The sequence below is a fragment of the Mycteria americana genome, chromosome Z (assembly GCF_035582795.1).
Source record: "Mycteria americana isolate JAX WOST 10 ecotype Jacksonville Zoo and Gardens chromosome Z, USCA_MyAme_1.0, whole genome shotgun sequence".
Classification (NCBI taxonomy): Eukaryota; Metazoa; Chordata; class Aves; order Ciconiiformes; family Ciconiidae; genus Mycteria; species Mycteria americana.
In genome coordinates this window covers 68626579-68649388 of record NC_134396.1, presented here as the reverse complement: position 1 = coordinate 68649388, position 22810 = coordinate 68626579, and the positions used below count along the sequence as shown (strand labels likewise).

General features: G+C 40.0%; 1 protein-coding gene across 1 annotated transcript in view; it reads right to left on the bottom strand.

Moving 5' to 3' along the window:
- The window catches only part of SVEP1 (sushi, von Willebrand factor type A, EGF and pentraxin domain containing 1), a 133381-nt gene that overhangs the window by 66692 nt on the left and 43879 nt on the right, over positions 1-22810 (bottom strand). Inside the window, exons 4-13 of the mRNA XM_075526166.1 lie at positions 19586-19744; positions 19167-19346; positions 14226-14405; positions 9665-9862; positions 7107-7225; positions 5523-5652; positions 4745-4852; positions 4379-4510; positions 2786-2980; positions 979-1100 (exon numbers count right to left, since the gene is read on the bottom strand). Coding sequence (XP_075382281.1) covers positions 979-1100; positions 2786-2980; positions 4379-4510; positions 4745-4852; positions 5523-5652; positions 7107-7225; positions 9665-9862; positions 14226-14405; positions 19167-19346; positions 19586-19744 — 1523 coding nt within the window. The remainder of the gene's footprint in view (positions 1-978; positions 1101-2785; positions 2981-4378; positions 4511-4744; positions 4853-5522; positions 5653-7106; positions 7226-9664; positions 9863-14225; positions 14406-19166; positions 19347-19585; positions 19745-22810) is intronic.

Here is a 22810-nt window from a genome sequence, read left to right as displayed (position 1 = left end):
AGAACAAACCTGAAGCAAGGCAAGAGAGTAACAGATATTTAGGTCCAAGGGTCAGAGATTGCCTGAAGTGTTATGTAAGTCTTCAGCCATTTGACAAGAGCTACTGACATATATTCCAAAGTTGCAGGAGTTTGTCCATCAGCTGTATGTGCTAATAATGCTTTTTAGTTAGTAGAGGGGCTTTTAGCATATGGGCCTTGTCCTGCAAAAACATCTGTAAATGCCCAGTGTTCTGTTCTGCCATGATGCTTATCACACTAGGCCTGGACAGCCACCCCTGAAACCACAACTCAAAGTCCTGCTGCTTATGCTTTGCAGCTGAGTACAGACTCGTGGATTAAGAGAAGAGATTGTGATACTTAAGTGGAAAGCAAGAGACACGATAGAGAAGAAACATGCTACCCCTTCAAATTCAGTGCCATGCAGTTCTTAATGATAAGAGTGAGAACTCAGAAACTCAAGAAACCTGAGCAAATTATTTAAATCACTAGTACTGGATTTAAGTGCCTGGACCTAGGCACCAAATGTGGAATTTATCTATTTGTATACATGTATATTCATTTATATTATATGGATATGTTATACACATTCTGTATAAAATACATATATTTTATAATCACATCCAACTTTCAAAAACAACACTTAATTTAGGGGACAATTGACCAGGTTTTTCAAAACTGCACAGGTTCTCTTTGGAAGCCTGCTGAAAATCTATGAGTGCCAGGTCCCTAAGCTACTTGCACACTTCTATAAATTCTGTTCTATACAACTCCACATTGCAGACTGAACTGAATTACATTAAAATGCCAGTGAATCATCTTTATTTTTAAAGGAGACTGGTCATCTTCTGAAAAAGCACACATGTCATTTATGGGTTTCTGTTGTATTTTCTTTATATGAAATGAGTTAGCTGGGGAAAGTAAATGAGGTATGTTTTTTAAAAAAGTATGTAAAAGGAAGGAGTATTTACTAACCTACCATTTTACCAAGCGCACTCTGGAATGCATCAGTAAAGCTATTTAGAAGATTGTTGTCATCACATCGTGTTGCTTTGTAGAGCATCTCAAAAGATTTGAACCCATGGTTTGCAAAACGATTTACTGAAAAATGTTGGAGAAATAAATTTTTACTGGTCAGTGCAAGAGTCTCAGAGCTAAAAGCAAGATAATTCAGGCTAAAACTTGAATACACTAAGCTAAGAAGCACTGTCTTTAAATCAGCAACCTAAATTCCCAGTGTTGTATACATGAAAATGGATCACTTGTACCTCAGCCAATGCAGCTGACTACGACCCTGTGTTGGTTTCGGCTGGGACAGAGTTAATTTTCTTCATAGTAGCTAGTATGGGGCTGTGCTTTGGATTTCTGCTGGAAACAGTGTTGATAATACAGGGGGATGTTTTAGTTACTGCTGAGCAGTGCTTACACAGAGTCAAGGCCTTTTCTGCTTCTCACCCCACCCCACCAGCGAGGAGGCTGGGGGTGCACAAGGCGTTGGGAGGGGACACAGCTGGGACAGCTGACCCCAACTGACCAAGGGGTATTCCACACCATATGATGTCATGCTCAGCATATAAAGCTGAGGGAAGAAGAAGGAAGGGGGGGACCTTCAGAGTGATGGCGTTTGTCCTCCCAAGTCACCGTTAGGCGTGATGGAGCCCTGCTTTCCTGGAGATGGCTGAACACCTGCCTGCCCATGGGAAGCAGTGAATGCATTCCTTGTTTGGCTTTGCTGTGTGCAGGGCTTTTGCTTTCCCTATTAAACTGTCTTTATCTCAACCCACGAACTTTCTCACTTTTACTCTTCCAATCCTCTCCCCCATCCCACCGGGGGGGACTGAGCAAGCGGCTGTGTGGTGCTTAGTTGCCGGCTGGGGTTAAACCATGACAGATCCTTTGGCAGGCACCAAATTTATTGGGAAAGCTAACAGACATTAAAAAAAGGTCTGTCATTTATCTGTTTCAGCATTTCTTAATGGAAGAAACCTGTGAGCTGTCAACCAAACTCCATACTTACTTTTTACTGAGAGAGAAGCAATAAATATTAAAAGCCCTACTACCAATGCTGCTAGGCTAAATATGACAAATTCTCATCCAGAATTTAACCAAACCAAAGTTCCGAAGTCCAAGTTACAAATTTTGAATTGATAGATAGCTCTGAAACGTTAACTCTCATTTGCTCATAGCTGAAACACTGCTCTCGTTTGCTGAAACCAAGAAATCCACTCTGAAGGTAGTGGATGCAACATGGTGCCAAGACTGGCTTCATATGTAGCTCTAATATAGTTATTATTAAAATGTCACCAAAGCTGGGAAATTCCACAGCTGAAATTTTGGGTGTGTCCATCTCAAAGAAAATACATAAGCACTTCCAATTTGGTGATAATTATATATGTAAGTACAGCATGCATTGTGCATTTGGATGAGTAAGTCGCAAATACTGTTGAAATTCCTATTGAAAAGACACTGTTAGTGTTTGTAAACAAACTATTTCAAATACCAATTCACAATAATGACAGACCTTGTCTACTTTGCCATCTTTGCTATTTTGTGATTCCCAGGATTCAAATTCACCGCTATTTTTGTTTTACACAGCTTCTGAAATAACACATTTAGGGACTTCCAGGCATTCTTTCACAATATTTGTAACAATTTGGAGGCAGAGGACAGAGAAGATTTGTTATCTTTAAACAGAAGTCATAATTTCTAAAATATTTTCATTTACTTCCTCATTAAACATAGTGTTTGATGAGTTGCAGATTCATTTTAGTAACAATAAGACTTACAAGAGCAGCCAGGCCACTCCGGAGAATGAGGCGGCTTCCAGACACCATCCTCATATGCACAATAGTAGTTTTCACTTGATCCTTCTGAAAAGCTATAACCTTCTGCACAGTGCAATGTGCAATTAACTCCCACTTCATCCGATGTGCATGTAAAATCACCATTCACAGGCTCAAAGGAGATTTCACAGGGAGAACCTATGAAAAATACAAAAATTTATATATTGATGAATGTGGTGAAGTAAGCAAGCACACAGGAAAACAGCACTGATAGGATTTCCAAGAGTACCCAATATCAACCTGATCTTGCCTCTGCTGAAGTCTATGGAAGTATTATCTGTTAATTCCATAAAGGCAGGATCAGGCTATTGCTAAATTATTCTCAAACTCTGCCACTGGAATCTGAAATCCAGAAACGTGAAGACTTTAAAAAATTTGTGATACATATAAGAAATTACAAAAACTCAGAAATGCAAGACCCAAACCCTTCTGTACTTCTGCAAAGGTGCATGCCCAAGCATGTACTTACTAAAATAATACAAAACATTAATCTAAATTTTTACATGAACTTTCATACAATGAATTCTAGTAAACTATGTTACATCTTGAATTCTGAAACTAAACATTATCCATTCTGCACTATTGCAACAACACATGGACTTGTCATAATCATCTTAGGAGGGACTGACTGTAAAACCTCAGTTACGATTTATTTTACAGGCCAATTGTGAAGAAGATGGTGAATGTCTGAAAACATTATGTCAGAAACACTGAACCACAAAAAGTCTGAGGTGGTGTAGAACTTGAAATAATGCCAATTCTAAGCACTGGCTTGTTCTTGCTAAGATTTTCAGGAAATCAGAAATTAGCACATCCATTTGCAACTTACCTTCTCTAAAAGCTATAACCAAAATTCCAGCCTGTATGATTTTAAATTCTCTCTTCACTAACAGATTTTTTATACAGATGTCCAACTGAGACATAAGCACTAGAGAGCAGAGATGAAGTAGAAATTTCATCCTTAATACTTTATCTGCCAAATTACTGTTTGGCCTTTAAAGAAGAAAGTGAACTGTGGGGAAAAGGTGTCTATGCAATAAACACAGATGCGCCAGTATATCTACAGGTACAGACAGCTTCTAAAATCTAAAGAGTGTTCTAGTATCTGCTACAATATTTGTAGGTGATTACAGAAATATTTCCATAAAGTTTTCCTTCTTAACTACAGATTTGAAGTAAGACTTCAGTAACACCTGTTAATTCATTTCACATGTTATCTGTCACTGTATCCATTACCATAAGTTTTACTGCTTAATGAATCATAATTTCAGTGCTTTTAGACCTAATTTGAATTTATAGGACCAAATTCACTGCTGTGCTGCTTCAGTCTTAGACAATTTATCGTTGGTACTAACAAATATCCTGACTGCCTTAAATTACTCCAATATAAACTGGGTACAATAATAACTATATAAACAATAATAACTAAAAGAAAAAGTGGAGACTAAATGAAAAAGTGGAGTAGCATTGCATCCTTTATGATATTCAGTTAAAACAATGCCATATGCTCTTGACCAGAAGACTAAGACAACAAACCTTTGATGATAATGTGGATCTCACATGTCCTGTTATTGCCAGAGGGATCCACAGCTGTGTATTGAACTGTTGTCTCTCCTTTGGGAAAGAGTCCTCCAGGTACATGACTCCTAGTGACAGTCAGTGGAGCACCTAGAAGAGTTAAAAGACAACCTAAAACATCAGTAAGTAAAAGAGGGTTGCTCACACCCAACCTTGACAAATGGAGAAGGAAACGGCAGCACGTCTTCCAAATTATGTGTTCTTAAAAATAAGTAAGTAAAAAAACCCTCAGAAAATCCTAAACTCCAAGACATCAAGGGTGAACAGGTTGGAGTTCCCTAGCCTTCCACTGTTGCGTGCATGTTTTGGGGTGCACTATCTCACCTGAATTGTCTGAAAATTGTGGTTCTTCCCATGTTGCTGGGTATTCATTCTCTGCTGCTTGCATCGGTGGTGGAGATCTGCATCTGTCAATTACAGGAGGTTCCGCATCTGGAGAATTTGAAGGGATGGCATGACATTAGCTTACTGAACTGCCGCCACACTCAAATGAAATCTATAATCAGAAGAAGTCAGGTAAACAGCAGTTTTAAGTTCACATTAGAAGATACAACAAAGTTAGGTGCACAATTGTAAGCTGCTGCAACTGGCAGATGCTGAGGGAATGGACAAGACTAATTCTTCCGCTGAACTCATGGTTTCTGCGTTCTGTTTGCTTTCTACAGAGCAAACATGGTTTAACAGGACTGCTGAATAACATGACTGTCTGACAGAAATACTTGAACAATGATTTGCATCAGCAATGTGTGGGAACCTTGGAAATTTTGTTGGGAGTCTTTCAAGAAGGAAAAAAAAAAGATATATGATGAAGGCATTAAGTGACAACACAATAAAGCATTTAATCTACCAGTGTGAGGAGAAATCTCAACATTGAGAATGAACAACAGAACAAAACACAACCCAAACTGAACATCTGGGAGCAATGACTGCACACTATGCAAACTGTGACCCAAGACCAGCAAAGCATTTACAGAGATGACATCACTCCTGGGCTTATACCTGCACACATAAAGGCCACAGTGACTCACACTCTCTTTCTGCACAAAATTAGAAGGTTTCAACCATGACAGACTCTTCCCCAGTGATTTTTACCAGTACTTACCAATAACCTTGACACTGAACGTACAGCTTGCCTCATTGCCCGACTTATCAGCCGCTGTGTAAGTAATGGCAACTTCGCCAATTGGGAGAAGAAACGGTGGTATGAAAGCTGGGGTAACATGAACTGAGACCTTTTATAGGAAAACACTTGTTACTTAAAAAATAAAGCTGCTTAGTAATCACAACAACCATGTTTCAAGAAATGGCCACAAAATAGTATGCTTCAATGTCAAGCCTATTCATTCTTAATGCAAACAGCTCTTCAAATAATGAGGGCGGACTTTGCAACAGAGTACTCTGCTCTCCTTCTCAAGACTGGCTTCTTTATAGCAACAGGAATTTACTTGGTCAGGATTTGGACCCTGACCTGCTGCAGTTTACAGCACTGTGCATTAAGAAAACTCAAGGCTGACTCTTGTTTGCCTCATTGCGCTGAACAGACACTATGCCGGCTCAGAACCTGCTTTGTCTGCAGTTCAGCTCTCCAGCTGCAAGGGCAGCAAACCTGGGAAATTAGTGGAGCAGACAGTTGTGGGCTATAAGTACTTACATATCCCATTTTAATCTACATGTGTTTATGAGTCAAGAGCCCACAGATGCTTCAAAACATTCTGGCACAGCAAAGGAACCCTACATTTGGAGTAAATGACACTTACATGCTGTCTATGGCTCTTTCATATGGGTTAGAACTGTCTTAAGGAAATTCTCTTTAAAAGAACTGGTTTCATGCGGACAAAGCAGTTTATCTGACAACCATGGCTTTGACAAACCAGCTACAACAAAGAGCTAAGGCTCTTGGTTTGTACAGTTCAATGAATGACTCTTGTGTCAGCAGAGCTACAGTACCTGACCATGGCTATGCTACAGCAAAAAATGTATGAACTTAAACCTCTTTTACTGGGATAGCTCACAGTCTCCAAGTGCAAAAAACTCCTGTATTTGCAGCATATTAAAAGCACACACAGAGTCACTGTTCCTCTGCTGACTCATGATAAAGCATTCAGTTGCTGTAACTTGATCATGTCTGAGCCTGTAGGGAATGTTAGTCTTTATGAAACAGCTCTGGAGCAAGTTTTCTTGTAACTCCATTTCCAGACTTCTGATACCCATAGTAGCCCAAGGCCCAGGTCTAAACCTTGCATTGGATAGGAAAATGAGATTTTTCTTTCTCACCTGGGAAGCTGAAACAAGCTTTTACTTATCACAGTGTGTTCTTGTTAGCCTTCTAGATTAATGAACTGGTTTACTTCCTTCAGAGAAGAGTTTATTAAACTTCTTCACATTCTAAGAGCTCATTTTTAAAGCAGCTGTCTCCATCCTATAAACAAGGGCACATTCTTTCTTTTGACCACATAAATTAACCATATGAGATTTTATGCACTTAAACACCATGCAAAGTGTCCTCCAACTGCATAACCCTAACCAAGACAGAAAATGCTGAATTGTCAAGATACAAACTTTTCAGCAGACTTTTCTTCTACTCCTGCTTATCAGAAGAAATAAATTCTAGTGGATCATAAAATTAATTTGAAATAGCTAGCTATAGAAAGACTGCCTCCAGTCAAATGTACACATTTTAACTTGCCTCATCTCCAGAGTTATCCTCAGCTGTTGGTACCTCCCAGCTGATATTAGCAGAGTTATGATGTTCAAGAGTCTCAGTCTCAATATTTTCTGGACAGTGGATCCGAGGAGCTTCAATATCTGATCCAGAAAAAGACAAACTAGTTTTATATGTGGCATTATAGAAATAAAACCTCTATAATGGTTAGACTGCAACTTGTTGTAACCACTGTTTTTTGTGCTGCCTGGAATATAAATGCACATATTTTTGCAAATTTCTTGTCTCTGCCCCTTTTTAATTCTTGCCTATGGGCTCATACATAAACAGTAAATTATCCTGGGGAAGGGTCTATTTTTTGCTGTATTTTTGTTCCTCACCGAGCACAATAAGACTCTTTTCTACATGCAAACATAAAACAAGGAATAAATATGACAGAATGAATTTTTCTCTTATTATTCATCCATTCATTACACACATATACCATTAAGAAGGAATGGCTTCTCTATCCTTTCACTGCCTACACACGACACATACAGATGAAAACACTAGTTTCTGAGAATCAGTGACTTTAAAAAAAAGTATTTGTGACATGATATATGTACTACAAACAAGACAGTAGTGACTCTCAAATTCCCTGGAGCATGGTGTGGAACGGACTTGAGACAATGGCAAGATTTCTGGCACCAGCTGCTGGAAATGTTCCTTAATAAACTCCTGCTACAAGGTATTATGTAGGACAAATGGAGTCTTCTTGTAACATACATGACAATGCTGGATGGTTTCAAAGGACTGGTGGTGCAATATGGTGGTACAACATCACCACCAATGTTTAAGCCTCAAGTTTCTCTGACAAACTTAACGTACTTCATCACTTCCCTGGCACAGGGCCTCCCAAAACATTTGTGGTCAGGTTATTTTATTGCTGTAGTGTTGTTTGATAAATGGTCTCTAGACTCACAAGACAAGGACGCATTCAGCTCTGAACTCATCTATGCCCAGGAGGCTTTAAAACAACTCAGAACTGATATCACTTTATTTTTATTACTAAATAGTTCCAGTAAAGACATAACTCAGGCAATTAAACCTCTGTAATTAAGAGTGCAAAGCAATAAATACAAGTGATTTTGCCTTCCTCTGAACTCATTCTGATGAAAATTTTATTAGAAATGCACTCTTCTAAATAACTACCAGTTATGGTTCACAGTCCCCTGACCACAGCCTTCAGGCTGGGGCAAATTCCATTTAAAAGTGAAATTCTGTAAAAAGACTAATAAATAAGTCAGAAAGAAAATGGCTATTTTGAACTGGCCAAATATGTTGGCAGCAAAATAGAGACAGACAATAACAAGAATGAAAGCAATTGAAATGCAACTGTTCATTTTTACTAGAGAAGAATAACCTTCAGAGTTTCTTTGTGCCTCTTATTTTAGGGTTTTATGCACTGGTAATATGTAAAACCTTGAACCCAAGCCATGCTGCTTTATCTTGATCCAAACACTTCAGCTTGTAGCCTTGTGCTGGGATCCCATCAAATATTAAAAACTGTGGTTTGGCACAGGTTTACACAAAAGATTCAGAAAAACAATGTGGTACATCACAGAGTGGGAAATAGTATGTTTAAAGAGAGGGATAAAATCTTCCTGGCCGTTACAGAGAAAAAAGTTCCCACCTCAGTTTCTGTAGTGACCTGGCATGATGACTGCCATAACTGTTTTCTGTACTGTTCTTTCACCCAGTGGCTGGCGAGGGCCCCAGTTTGGGGTAGAAGCATTAGTTCTAGGAGCACAATAGTTCACAAAGAGGTGAATAGCATATTCCCATACAAACTGCACTTTTGCTTGTATCCTCCTATAATCCAAAGCCAAACTCCTTCCAACTCAGTGTGCACATGTGTAAGAGAATAAATAACCTAACATTTCTAGAAGAGGTGGGTAAACATGGCAGAATCACACTCAAATGCACATAACCATCTTCTGCCCATCTTTATACTTTGTGCACTTGTGTCAGCCAGTTTTGGCCTTAACTCTTGTGCACGGTTGCTCAGGGCATGTCAATAGCCATAGTCAGTTCAAAGACAACTGAAATGAACCATCCCTCTATAGTCTGTCTATCAGCCAGGGTTTACACAGTGTTTACAGATTTGCTCTGACTACAGGGCTTACATAAACCTGTCCTAAACCAGTAACAGTATTATTATCATTGTTGTTTTACTAGGAGTGTGGGTTCCACTTTGACTATCTTCTTAAAGAGCTTTCACTTCTACTTTGAAACTTCGAATTTACCTGCACATCAGGCCTTTTAGCAGGCAGCTTCCCAACAACAGACTTATGAGATGGATCCCAAGAGAGACAGTTGATGATAAGCACTATAAGATGGCACTCAGTCAACCTCTGAACTCCACATTTTCATTACAAACTACAAGTAAATCTCACAGCCAAGCTATAATGACACAGGCAACAGTTCTTACAGACTGTTTAAACCATGCTTTCCCCAGTTCAAACCTGTCCTCACTCAGGTATTTGCTGTGTACTTCCCTTGCACACATGTGTACACAGAAGTGATTTTGTGCTGGTCTCTACCTTTACACAGAGCTTCCTGGATGTTTGCACTCCATCTCCCAAATGAAATGCACCTTAGTTCTTCTCTAGCTCCAGACAAGATGAATCCTTGGGGACAGCTCAGCTGGCACACAGTCCCAGAAACAGCAGGCTCCAGCCCACATCTGGGAGGGAGAACTGTTACACCTGCTGGTTTCTGGAGGATGGGGCAACGCATTTCTACAAGAGACCAGTAGGACATGTCTTTTAACTCACATATACGAAGTAAACATTCAAAAATATCTGCAAATAAAGTCATATGGCAACTCAGAGGGAACACAAAATACACAGACTTTTTAAGAGTCTGCATGTGCTATGAGCACATCAAAACAGTAAGACCTGCTGAAGCTTTGTACTCCACTGCTGACTGAAGTAAACAGCACCCAGGATATCAGGTCTTCTATCTTCTTGCTCATGTTTTTCATTGGGACAGAAACATGGCATTTTTCATGCAGGTCCAATATATCTTACTCTCTCTCTGTTTGGTGTTTTTGTTTTTTTTTTTTTCTTTCTTTACAACTTCACCTTTCATGGTTGCTTTGCAGCTGCATTTGCTTGTCTTCTATGGAAACCAGACTTTCATAGCAGGAGAGAGGTAACAGTCTTGTATCTGTTGCCTTCTACAGCTTTTACACTGACTCTTGAAATAAGAATGAGAGAAGAAAAAGGACTCCCTGCCATGAGCTCACTGTAGGTTAGGGACATGGCATGTGATTTTGCCTACCACATTCCAAACTGAATGAAGTTGGGCTTGGTCTTGCCTGTGTTCAAACACAGATGCGAAGACTCAGGGTGACCATAAGTGGCAGCTGACCTTCTCTACAAGGTCAGGAAGGGCTGACGGTTGCTTAAAGGCTTAAAATGGAAGTTTTGAACTATTTTATTACTAGAATTCACTAAAAATTCTGAAGACCATTTGCATCAAAGTGTAAACTTCCAAAAATCACAATGTGTGTAAACAGGCTCAGTTGTCACAGAAGTTTTGTTTCATTTTTGAGCTGTTGTCTTTACCATGTGAGGCAAGGAATGTTATTTTTACTTCAGACATGGAGGCATTAACAAATAGGGCAAAAAAGGGTATCCCATGAATGCAGTTTGTAGACTTTCAGTAGTGTTTCTTACAACAGATAATAGACAAACACACAAGAAAAATGCTTCATCATGTATAGCCAATGAGAAGATTTGTAACTCTTTAGCTAGTCAGTGAAGAAAGCAGACAGGTCTTTACCCAAAGGGCACACAAAGAACAACCCAACCCAGCTACGGGAAGGGAAAGCTCTGTTCATCTCTTAGCTATGGTTTAATGACACAGAAGTGATTCACATTCAGAACACTTCATAACCCTTTTCTCCCCTCTCCCAAAATATGTGGCCAGTAACTGAAAACTGGTTCTTCTGCATGAAACAAAATTTAAAGAGTGTAAGCGTTGTAAGTATTTCCTGCCCTTTAAACTCTCAATACTGAAATAGTGTTTAAAGTCCAAGCAATTAATAACTGCACTTCATTTCAACAGGATGCAAAGATCACAAACGTTAACACATTTGTTCACTTCAGAGAGACACTGTTAGCTATACAATGTAAAACAACTCCATCAGAAAAAAAACCCCAAACCCTAACTTTTGGTTGCTCACCACAGGAAGGTAACTGACAAATAGCAGAAAGATCAGAACTTGGAAAAAAAAAATGTTTGAAAAGACAAACTAAAAGCATTAAAATGTATACTACTCAGGGAACAAGTAGAAGAAAGGTTGTGAAAGGTGTAAGCACGAAAACCAGACAAAACTGCAGCTCTTTGGGAAGCAGTAACAGCCCCCTCCTGGTTGAGACACTTCCAACTGTACTAGCAAAATGCTAGTAGAGCACAATCCTGAAACATCTGACAAACATTCAGGATAACCTTTGGTATATCTAGCCCGAGAGAATCTCTTCTAAGTGGGACAGGTTTTTACCAGAAGAAAAACTGTAATAGCGTTGTTTAGCTTTTTTATCTGTGCTCAATTCCAGAATTTGATCAAGCTGACCCAGGAAGTCTGGACTTAATGAGGAACAGAGTGATACCTATGATATTAGTCATATGGATAGGGAATTAATAGAGAGAGAGGAAAAAAGTACTTCTAAGGAGAGACAAGAATCTGCTTTCGTCTGCAACTGCCTGTGATGAACCATAACACTGTATTATAATTCTTAACATCAAGAGGAACTTCAATATTGTAACAAAAGAAAAGGTTACAAAGCAAATCATGCCTCTTTCCTTCAACCCCTTTGCAAACCCAATGTCTCAGGGAAAGAATTGGCCAACTGCAATTGGAAGTGTGGAGTAGTAATTCTTTCAACACTAGGTGGCATCAACACCCTGGATGCCATCTGTATTTTTACCTTCACTAAACCTTGAACAAAGCAAGGCAAACAGTATCTTGCAAAATTCATTAATTTTAACGTGCTGGATATTAGCCTTTTGCAATGGGGAAGGAAACACAAGAACATGACTGTGGAATTTTTTTTTCAAATTCGAAAAATGACAAAGCTTCCCTTTTCAGCAAATATTTTGTTTATAAGCCATCTATAATATATGTAACCTACTCAAAAGTAACTTATTGCTAACAGAATCTTCCATGAAAAATATAAAAATCTAAAACATATGTAATAGCCAAACTTGCATTAACTTCCAGTCTCTTGGGAAAAGATTGCATATGACAACAGACCTCACAGAAGTGACTGTAAACAATCCAGGCTATGTTATGGTACAGTGTCAGTTATGGTTACAGACGGCTGTAGTACAGTCTCAGTGAGCTAACTTTTAAATAGGGTAAACTCAGCACTGATACGCACTCAAACTGAAAAGTATTCACAAAAAGAGCTAGAAGAGTACTCCAAAGTCCAAGAAATCTGTTTCAAGGTAAGAGACTGAACCCAATTCCACTTCATTTTTCTAACAGAAGGGTAGGAAATTAATAAATCATCAATTACAAATGCCTAAATACAGCAGGATTTCTTGTATCTTTATGTAGCAGATGATAAATAATAGTTAGGAGCTGTTCAGACTAAAAATAAGCAGAGAATACCTCCAAGATAATGATGAACATTCAGAAAATGAGTACAAAGGGTAGTTTTTGAGGAGGACACGATATTAGTCTTCTGATTTGCATCCTTCCCTGAATAAAACTCCACACATCTATATTGAACAAGAATCTCAGCAAGCTTGTTCTCAACACCACTCACAAGAAGCAGCAGCAGAGATGTTTTCCAGCTAACACTCTTCCCTCTGTGACAATCAAAGGTAACTTTTATACTAGATTTTCAGACTCGGCAGAAATAAGCTATTGCCGTGGGTAATCCAGGAATGGAGGCAATATTGCATGGTGTGAAGAAATCTTCTGATACAGAGTAGAGCTGGATTTTAATAATCAAAATGCTAAGCTAGGAAGGATGAATTCAACTGATGAATACAGTTAATCTTCCAATTATAATCTTCCAACAGGATTTCAGGGTCCTTTCCTTTTGAAGTTAATTGATGTTTTTCCACTGACTTCAACAGAAGAAAGATTAGGATCTCTTAACAAACTCTCTTGATAAAGTAATACTTGTGGATTATTTTCATCATTTTAGAGAACATATCTAGTTAGAAATTTATTCTTGTCTCATGCAAAGTCCACCTTTTTAAGCCTGCAGTGAAACAGTAAAAAATAGCCACAGGTTCAAGCCAAGTCACCCTACTGGCATCACATTTACTGGACCCAGGTGACATGTACTTTACCCTGACTTTAGGCAGCACTGGATCAGCTTCTGAATTGCTGGACTTTAAGCTTGTGCCTTTTTTTTTTTTTGCAGTCTACCCTTGGAAGTGTTTCAACTGTATTTCTTCGTCTTACCTTTCTAAATTAACTTAATACCTGTCACTAGTCCTAAATGGGTACTTCGGAAATCTACAATCCTTTATTTCTGGGTATGCTTACCTGCAATATATGCAATATATTGCATATATTGGGTATGCAATATATGCTTACCTATCCCTGCACAGCCGGTGTGACCTCTGAATCCTGCCTTAGAGGTGCTTGGTCCCTAATTTGCCTAAACTCTTATTTGCTGCTGGGAGTTCAGCAAAAGTGACAACTGCCACATCTGTACTCAGCACTCATAGTGCCTGGCTAACATACCTTAGTGCTTGTCTGGAGGTCATCTTTTGCTTTAAGATGGTAACTCAAACCCCCAGTTGTTCACACTTAATCCATAGTATAGACCTGCAACTTGCACGTTTCCTACAACACATTGTGTGACAGTGTCTTAACACTCACCACATGCAACAACATTTTAGTTATCAGCTGTCTGTGCTGGATTTCAATGATAATCTGTCCACGTCCTCCATTTACAAATTCCTTTTCCCCCCTCCCAGCCTCTAAGACCTGTATAAAACATCCATAGACAAATCCGTATTCCTGTCTTAGCTTCACCAGATATTAAAACAGGGAGAGTTTCTCACTTGCGACAGCATGTCAGAAAAGGCTGCACTCTGACGTGAACAGAGAGAGTGTGATCAGATACCTACCCACACACTTTGGCTCCCTTGAATCCCACTGTGAGGTTCCCTGGCAGGTGAGTTTCATGTTTCCTTCTATTTCATAGCCCTCATTGCAGGTCACAAAACATACTGTCTTATAGGAGATATCAGCTGTTGAACAATTAATGTGTCCGTTTTCAGGAGCTCGAAGTCTGGGACATGTTCGAACTGCAAAGGGAAAAAAAAAACACCACTTCACTCTGCAGCACTGAGAATCAGTGGAGTTACACTAGTTTGCCCAGGTTTTCAGGTGTGGGACAGGTACTGGCTTGTACAATAGTTACAGTAGTTTGTACAAATTGAGGGAATAGGGCTGGAACAGGGCTGATTTTTTTCAAAGGCTTGATGCCTTCCTCTTCCTGAAACAGAGTCTTACATAGCTCACCTAAGTTTTGATAGAAGTCCAGGCTAGCAAACTAACTGTGCTCAGAAATGTTGCTAGCCATCGAAGGCATCTGGGGCACACAGTGTGTGGCCTGTGCTAGCAATGTCTATCAGCCTTCAAAACAGGACAGCTGCAGGCAAATGGAATCCTGTGGAAAAGTGTGTGTCTTTGGAAGTTTCTAATCCCCTAACCATGCCTGAGAGTTCTTTGGGGGTTTCCAGCTGGCAGTCTGGTACAGGCTGAGTGCACACCAGGGAAGAGGTTAAGAGCTTATTAACAGGGCAGATGACAGTGTCCCACTGCTCAGGAACATTCTCAGGCACTCTGGAGTCTACTGATCTAGACACACACATGTGAGCCGCCACAAATCAGAACAGCAGACATTTGTCATGGTGGGGGAGAGAGAAAGAAGGAATACAAGTCATTCATAGACAACAGGACCACAAGAGATTAAAAGGAATGAATTAGGCTGTTGCTGAGACAAAAGGGACCCTTTCAGGTGTAGGGCTCCCCATGGAGGCAGTCCTGGCTGCTGCTCAGCAGAGAGGCCTTTCTCCTGCCATGTCCCATAAATACTGCAAGCAGCGTGATGCCAAGGAGAAAGCAGTCCTGTGCGGGATGCATGTGCAGAGAGGTAAGTGGGGCATGGAGCCTGATCCCCACACCATCTTATGGTTTTGTTACTGAATCCTGATGCTGCAATTTAACACAAAACTACACTGTAATTAAGATGGATCCCAAAACAGCTGAATGACAGTAAGAAGAAAAAAGTAGTAGCACTGGTATGGCCTGGATTTACGTTCTTTGTTTCAGTGTCAAGACCTCAAGTTCTTCTACTAGGCCTCCTTAGTTTGCATTGCCTCCAGCTCTCCTCCTCTTCAGCCAGTATCTTACGCTTCTGCATTTGTCCCCTTGCTCCCCTCTGGACAAGACTCTGAGCTACATACACACTGCCTGGCCTTTGGGTCCCTCGAAGAGCTAAGCTGTACACACCTACTGTCTGGCCATGACTATGTGATGATGATACATGTATGACAACTGGGTGATAGCAAGCCCAAATGTGTAGATGCCTGCTGGGGTCCTAGTGCCCCTAGTGCTTCAATAATTCATGCCTCTCTTCAATAACAAGCTACTGATTTTCCAAAACCAGTGGAAAACTCACATGGTTGAAAACCCTGCTGTCAGCTGAAGCTAATAGACACTGTTCAGTATGTTCAATAGTTATCAGGGGAGAAAAACTCACAAGGGCAAACAGTGTGACTGCTCAAAAATATAATCAAGAAGACTGCAGTTCCCTAAACTCTGTTCTCCCTGGATTGTTTTCCACAGCTTCTATTGACCTTGCTGGTGGGAGGGCAAGCTCTGATGATGGGTGGCTTCAGAGATCTGGACGACTTCTCTGCTGTGGTCTGGGATGCCGATTTTACCAACTAACCCATCCTGGCTGCTGCCAGGTACGTCGCAAACCACAAGCTCCTCTCCAAATGCACTTGAAAGTAAGCCAGCTTGGCAAATTTCTCTCCTTTTTTCAGAGTAGTTGTCTACTCTGCACGCTGTGACAGGACACACCTACAAGTGGACACATGGACTGAACAGATCACTATACACCCTCAAACTAATAAATGGGCAAGACACCCAGAGTGCTCATTCAAATGAAAGCCGGCTGTATAAATGCCAATAACTACAAGCCCCTCAAAGCTACAAAACCCACATGTTAAATAGTATCTTTTTTGAAAACAGCTGTAGTGGCACCTGAGTGGAAAAAAAAGTCTGTAGCAAAACCTATTTATATTGGATAGGAAAGAAAGAAAAAAAGCCATTCACATGCACCTGATACATCTTTGCATTACCACTGTCTCATGTTTACTCTCTGAAAGTACTATTCCTCTTGTGCTTGTATATATACATTCATCCTCTAGGAAGTGCATTTAAGATTATAAACAAGATCTTGAAACTTCCTTGTTTCTTGAGAACTTCTTGCAAGAGACACTCTGAGCTTCAGAGCAGCTTCCTAATATGGTGTATCTTAACTGTAGTAGAGTAAGAAAGACATTTTTACAGCTGAATCACACGTGCTTTATGCAGAAGAGAATAGCCTTTCTCTTTTAAGGTTTCTGTGGTAGCCCTTAATACTCCATCTGTGGTAAAAGGGAGCAAACGATACCAAACTCTACAGCATTATTGAGGAAGCCTGAATGAATTAAGAGTACTAAGGAGGCTCTCAGAAATGTTCATGTGCCTACAGAGAAGGCACTCCCTTCCACTACCTGGTAAGTCTAGCCATCTCTTCTTGAAGGACTGCATAGCGGTAGCGCTCCTGCCTCCTAATGTTTCAATGTTCATGCTTACCCAGCGCCTCAGTATGGCTCTGGCAGAAACCTGTAAATGAGCCCATGTTATCCTGGTTATGGTTCCATGCATTAAACGCAAAAACCATCCTCTTGTCAATAAGGCATTTTCCATGACCAAGAAATATTTCCATAAAGCCAGTGAAAACAACAACAACGGTATATTCTGCTTGTTCTGGGTTTTCTCCTAATACATTTTTCAGGATTAAATACATGCTTTGTAGTTGGTTTTTTTCATGGGTCACTGTTATTTGCATGACATAACTGCATTAATCACTTTCCAATAGCACAGCAGATTTTAGCTAGCAAAACAACGGAGGAGTATTTAATGTCAAAATCCAAAGCAGTGTAAAGGGATTCTCCTTCACTCTCCCTTATTTATGTGATAAAATACTCCTGGGATTAACAAGACAGCTATAAACTGTGCCTTTGATCTTGCTCTCTTTCATAGTCTGAGTGAATCGAGACTAGCAGATCTGGCACATGTAAAGGTAGAATTTTTTCACATATTTTTTTTTTTAATTGGAAGTCTTCAGTATGATGGAGAATGACACAAGAAAAGCAAAAATACATCCTTTCAGTGCTTCAAAGGATATTAACTCAACATCAGAACAGTATCTCAAGGCAGACTTTTCTTCCCCTACCTTCCAGACAAATTCCCTGTTAAAGGAAGATTATGCACCAACACCCAATAGGTGAATATTATTAAATGCTCCAGAAAGTTTTCCAAGTACTAGACTCTTCCATTTCTCTATAGACAGTGAAGATGAAGGATCCTTTCTTTATGGCTGACTGCAACTTTCCCCAGATTTTTTGCACTAGAGGCTACTGTGTGACATAAGGTTTGACAGGCAGGTGCTCTTTCCTAGTATCCCAGCCTACCTGAAGTAGCATACATCTTCAGTCTATGTTTTGACTGCTGGAAAGTCAACAGCTCTAAGTCTAGCTTCTCAAGATACTCTCATGGTACTGGCCAGCAATTTATTTTCTATTTAAAGCTTCTCCTTCCTGCCTTCTGTCACTGGAAGCTATAAAGGAAGACCAAGTTTTCCATGATTATCTGAAGAAGAGTCCTGCAATGTAAGCAGAAGTGAACTGCTATACAAGAATGTCCTGAGGAACTGATCTCTAGCTCAGATCCCTCCTTTCAGAGCCATGACTTGCTGTTTCTTTAAAGGCTGCAGTGTTTGCTGTAGTGGCATAAAGTACTAGTGCCTCCAAGGATGCATCCTGCTTCTTTCCCTGAACTCAAGGCCAGGGCAAGAGTTACAGAAGGAGCTGATGACTTCTTATTTACTAGCTTCCAGTGCAGCATACTAATTTCAAGTGTATCCAACTCAAGTTAAACATGCTGAACTACAACCTGTGGCTGTTGAGGAGATGAGGGCTGCTGCCTGGTTTTTTAGGCCCTCCTTGGAAGACATACCAGACAGCACTACATGGGGATGCAGCTCCCCTTCTAAATCATCAAGAACCCAACCTCAGGCAGAGACAAGTGCTAAAAAAGCAAAACTGTGTTCCTATGTCGTTGTAAGAGCTCCAGAAATAATGTTTTTCAGGATGCTCTTTCCCATGTCTCCTCCCTTTCACACCTTCTGTTTATTTCTTTTCCAGCTGACATTCTCTTACAGTGAACTTCTAGGATACTGTCAGTTGTTCCCTAGTGAAACGCCATTCAAAATTCTTCTGAAGACGATGCTCAAGGCTCATGCTTTCCTATTTTTCATAAGAAGGAACTGTAAGAAAGTAAAATGGAATTCTTCCATGGTTAATGTCTCCCAACGCCAGTGCCCATCTATGCCAGGAGTCTGGTGGATATTCTATAACACCCATGTGGCAAGGTCTTGTTATATATTTGACAACTTTGTAGGTTTGCTGGATTTATATAATGTAGATATAAAATTCATAGAAATTAGGTGAAGAGAGGTTTAAGGAAGGAGAGTGTAGATTCACTTGCAAAAGACTGTCTGCCTAGTAAATATTGCTCTGCATCTTCTATTGTAGATGTCCTCCTTCCATTTTAGGAAGGAGAGAAATGGAATGATTGGAGTGGGAGTTTACCTTTGGAATATCCTTTCACCTAAGAGCTAACAGGATCAGATCTGCATGCCCAACTATGTAGTGAGCAGAGAAAACCACTGTTAAGAACAAACTAATCCAACAGAAAAAGACTTTCCAAACACACGACATCCATACCTCTGCAAGTAGCCTCTGATCCAGACCATTGGCCATTTGGCTGACAAAGCCGGATGCTGCTTCCCACAAGATCAAATCCTGCTTTGCATCGGATCCCGCAGGCAGCATTAAAGTAATTGTTGCAGACATTCTGGACAAAGTAACCATTTTCAGGGGGCTTCAGTTCAGGGCAGTGAACAACTAAATAATTAAACACAAGAGAGTTATGATGCTAGCTGGAGTGCAATAGGCTACTGAAGGAAAATGATTTTTTTCATTTCCAACTTGACTTGCATCTTGGTACTTTTGTTGTTTTGGAATGACACAGAAAATCTTGCATGCAATTTAACGTGTCCTTCACAGTGCAAACACAACTAAAGTTGTGCCAGCACTGCACTGTGCATTCCAAGGGTATTCTGTTCCTGGATGGAAACACTAACCTTTACAGGTTTGTCCTACAGCACGATATCCCTCCCGGCATGTACAATCCTCGATGGAAGTACTTCCTGGTGGAGAAGTATGATTCTCATCAGGACATGAGGTGCAAGTACTGATTCCACCTGGTGAACCTTCAGGCTTGTATGTTCCTGGTGGACAAGCTGTTGAGCAAAAGAAAATACGACAGAAAGGAGTTCAGGATATCCACCTTTCACAGCCAGCACAATTTCTCAGGTGTGTTGCTTTACTTTCTTACATTATTTTTTTCTACCTCAAACATCCAGTGTCACTTAGGGCAGGAGCATTCTCCACTTAAAGTGCCGTAGAGCTCTTACAGGGGCGAAGTAAAGCCCACCAAACTTGGTGGAGGTCTCTCCAGTGACTGCCTGGGGACTGATATTAAGCCCATGAAAAATCTTCTTGAAAAGAAACCCAGTCCCAGAAGACACACTAAATTTTCACTGATAAAAACTGTGCTGACCTCATGAAGACATTCCTGATTTAGAGGTGTAAAAAATTCATTCAGACAAAATCCTTGCCGTTCAAAACTACACCAAAGTTTAATGCCTACAAATTCTTAGTAACAAGCTAACAGAAGCTAGCAAAAACCCCTGCCCTTGATTTACACATTATTATATATGATCTACACATTATACTTGCTAAAATATATGAATCACAAACTATGAAGCAATTAATCAAAGCAACTGCTCCCTGAAGCTTTTGCACTCATCTATATCCCATTTAATATTTTTAACTCTGTGCATCTACACGCACAAGCCTTAAAGAGATTCAAGAGATGTCTTCAGAGGCAGGGAAAATGCTTACGGAAAAGGCACCTCCCATCCGAGAACTTCAGATTGGTTGGATAAGTCTGAGTCTTATCTCTCTCTGCCTTGAATTCTATTCTTCAGGAAACCACCATAATTATCTTTATTTATTTCACAGGATGATGTGAGAAACAGGGGAGTGACTAATCAACAGGTGCTAATAAAGTGAAGTATTGATTGATCAGATTACCACTTGAAATGGAACTCAAAGCCACTTGTGCTGATAAAACGTACCTCCTAATGCAAAGTTCAGGAAAAATTTTGAGAAGGTTACATAATATTAACACTGAAACCCAGCCAAAAAATGTCTCATTTCATTAGTTTCACTGTCTACAAATTTTCGTAATGGCCACACTTCCTCTTGCAGACTGCAAGTCAGCCTCTCATTTCCTCCCCTCAGTACAGTCACTTTGTACCACCTGATGTAGTTCTGGATGGTATAAAGAACTGTACAACCATAAACACCTCAAGTGCCTTCCTCCTTACATAGTCAGGTGTGCTCTGCTTCTGGAGCAAATCTCTCCTATTGAGGTATATTTCCTGGAGTTCAGAGATCCTGGCAGTATCAGTCTTTTCTCTGGTAGATATTGGACCAGCTCTGTTTGTTCCGTGAGTTACGTGCTAAGATACTCTGACTCTCGCCTTATTAATGAAAACAACTTCCTGCTTTCTAGGCAACTGGGAAAAAAAAACCCCAAAACTAAAAAACAAAACCAAAGAAACTCTAGCCTCCTTTTGCCTCATCTGTCATGGGAGAATTGACTTTCATAAGCCAAATTTTATGGATTATACCTTAAAATTCAACCCATATGAACAGTTAGCACTTCTTTCCAGAAGGAGCACAGTCTTTTGAATAGCTTCCAGAGATAGTATTTTTGTTTCCTTTTCAGAAAAATTTGCCATTTTATTTGAAGAAAGCAACCGAGTGGCTAGCAGTTAAGAGGTGATTTTGGGTGCTGTAAATTTGCTTCACAAATCTTTATTTTAAACACACTTTTAAAAAGACAATGAAAATGCCTAAGCAGTAAAGGATATAAGTACAAATCAAAGCATTTCAGGAAACAAAAAGGGAAAAAAATCCAACCAGAATTAGAGCTGGGAATTTTTCATATTTGTTTTGGGACTTTTGGAACAGCATTTGCAAAAAAAATCCCTTTCCTATAGTTCACCTGCTTTTGCCATCCAAGACATTCCTCTTGGACTGTTACTGCTTCTTTCCTCTCTTCTGCGCAGAAATCCCCTCCTTGGACATCAAGTCTCTCTGAAATACTCTCTCATGCTTCAGATGATCACCTCCAAACTGGCTAAGCATCAGAGGTATTACTCTGAAATCTCTGAAATACTTCCCTCTGGCATTTTGTGCAAGTCTCTGTACATCCTTGTTAAAACTAATCGGCATCCAGCACAAAGTGATGAAGTGCATACAGAAGGATACAGGAAAGAGTGCAAGTTAAGCATCATAGGGGACCTGCTGTATGACAAAGCTGCGCTCTACATGCCAGTGAAAGTAAATTAGTCTCTTCTGTTCTGTTGGGCATATAAAATTACATCTAAAAGAAGTGTTTCATTAAAAAAGCCAACAAAACAACAAAAACCTAACCTAACTTCTCTCTTTCTTGCAACCTCACCTTAGATGAAGAAGCAGCAGCTCTTTTCTGTTTCTGTTTTGAGAACTATGGAATAAAAATAATCACCCATTCTATGATGTGAGCATTTTTAACAACAAACCCAGTAATTTGCTTAGGGCTTTGAATCAGTCTGGCTTTGACAAAAATGGTTCATTCTGAAATTACACTTATATTTGCTCTTTCCAGTGAAGCAGCAGGAGGTTAAATAATACTGTTAAAATGGTTATTAATGTCTCCACTGGGAAAGACAAGTTTCCCCAAATGTTCTGATTCTTTTTGTATGCTTCAAATGCTTCCCACTGCCTTTCTAAAAAGTCAAACTTCATCCTATTTTGGCTTTTTATGTAGAATTTTCTCCAAGCCTGAGTCCCTGAACTGCTCATTGACCCCTTATTTCCCCTAGATATATTCAGCTATGAAACTCCACAGAAGCTACATTCAAAATTTCCACAAGATAACACTTGCTTTCAGAGCTATTTCCAAGTGTGTGAGATCACACAGTCTACCTGTGACGCCAAGAGATGGTTTAAGAATGGAGCATATGCACGGTGACCTCTGTGTGTTTCCGTCACAGCCGTAGAGGTTAGCCTGGCCACAGCTTAGGTTAAAACCACCCAAAATCAGCTGTGGAAGAGCAGAGCTTCAGCCATCTGCTGTAGACTGCACTTGTCCATATATGACCCAGCTAGACCGCAGACCCATCCCCTCCTGCTCCAGACACCACTACCACATGGCCCAAGTCTACACAGCAATGCATTCAGAGGCAAGAGAA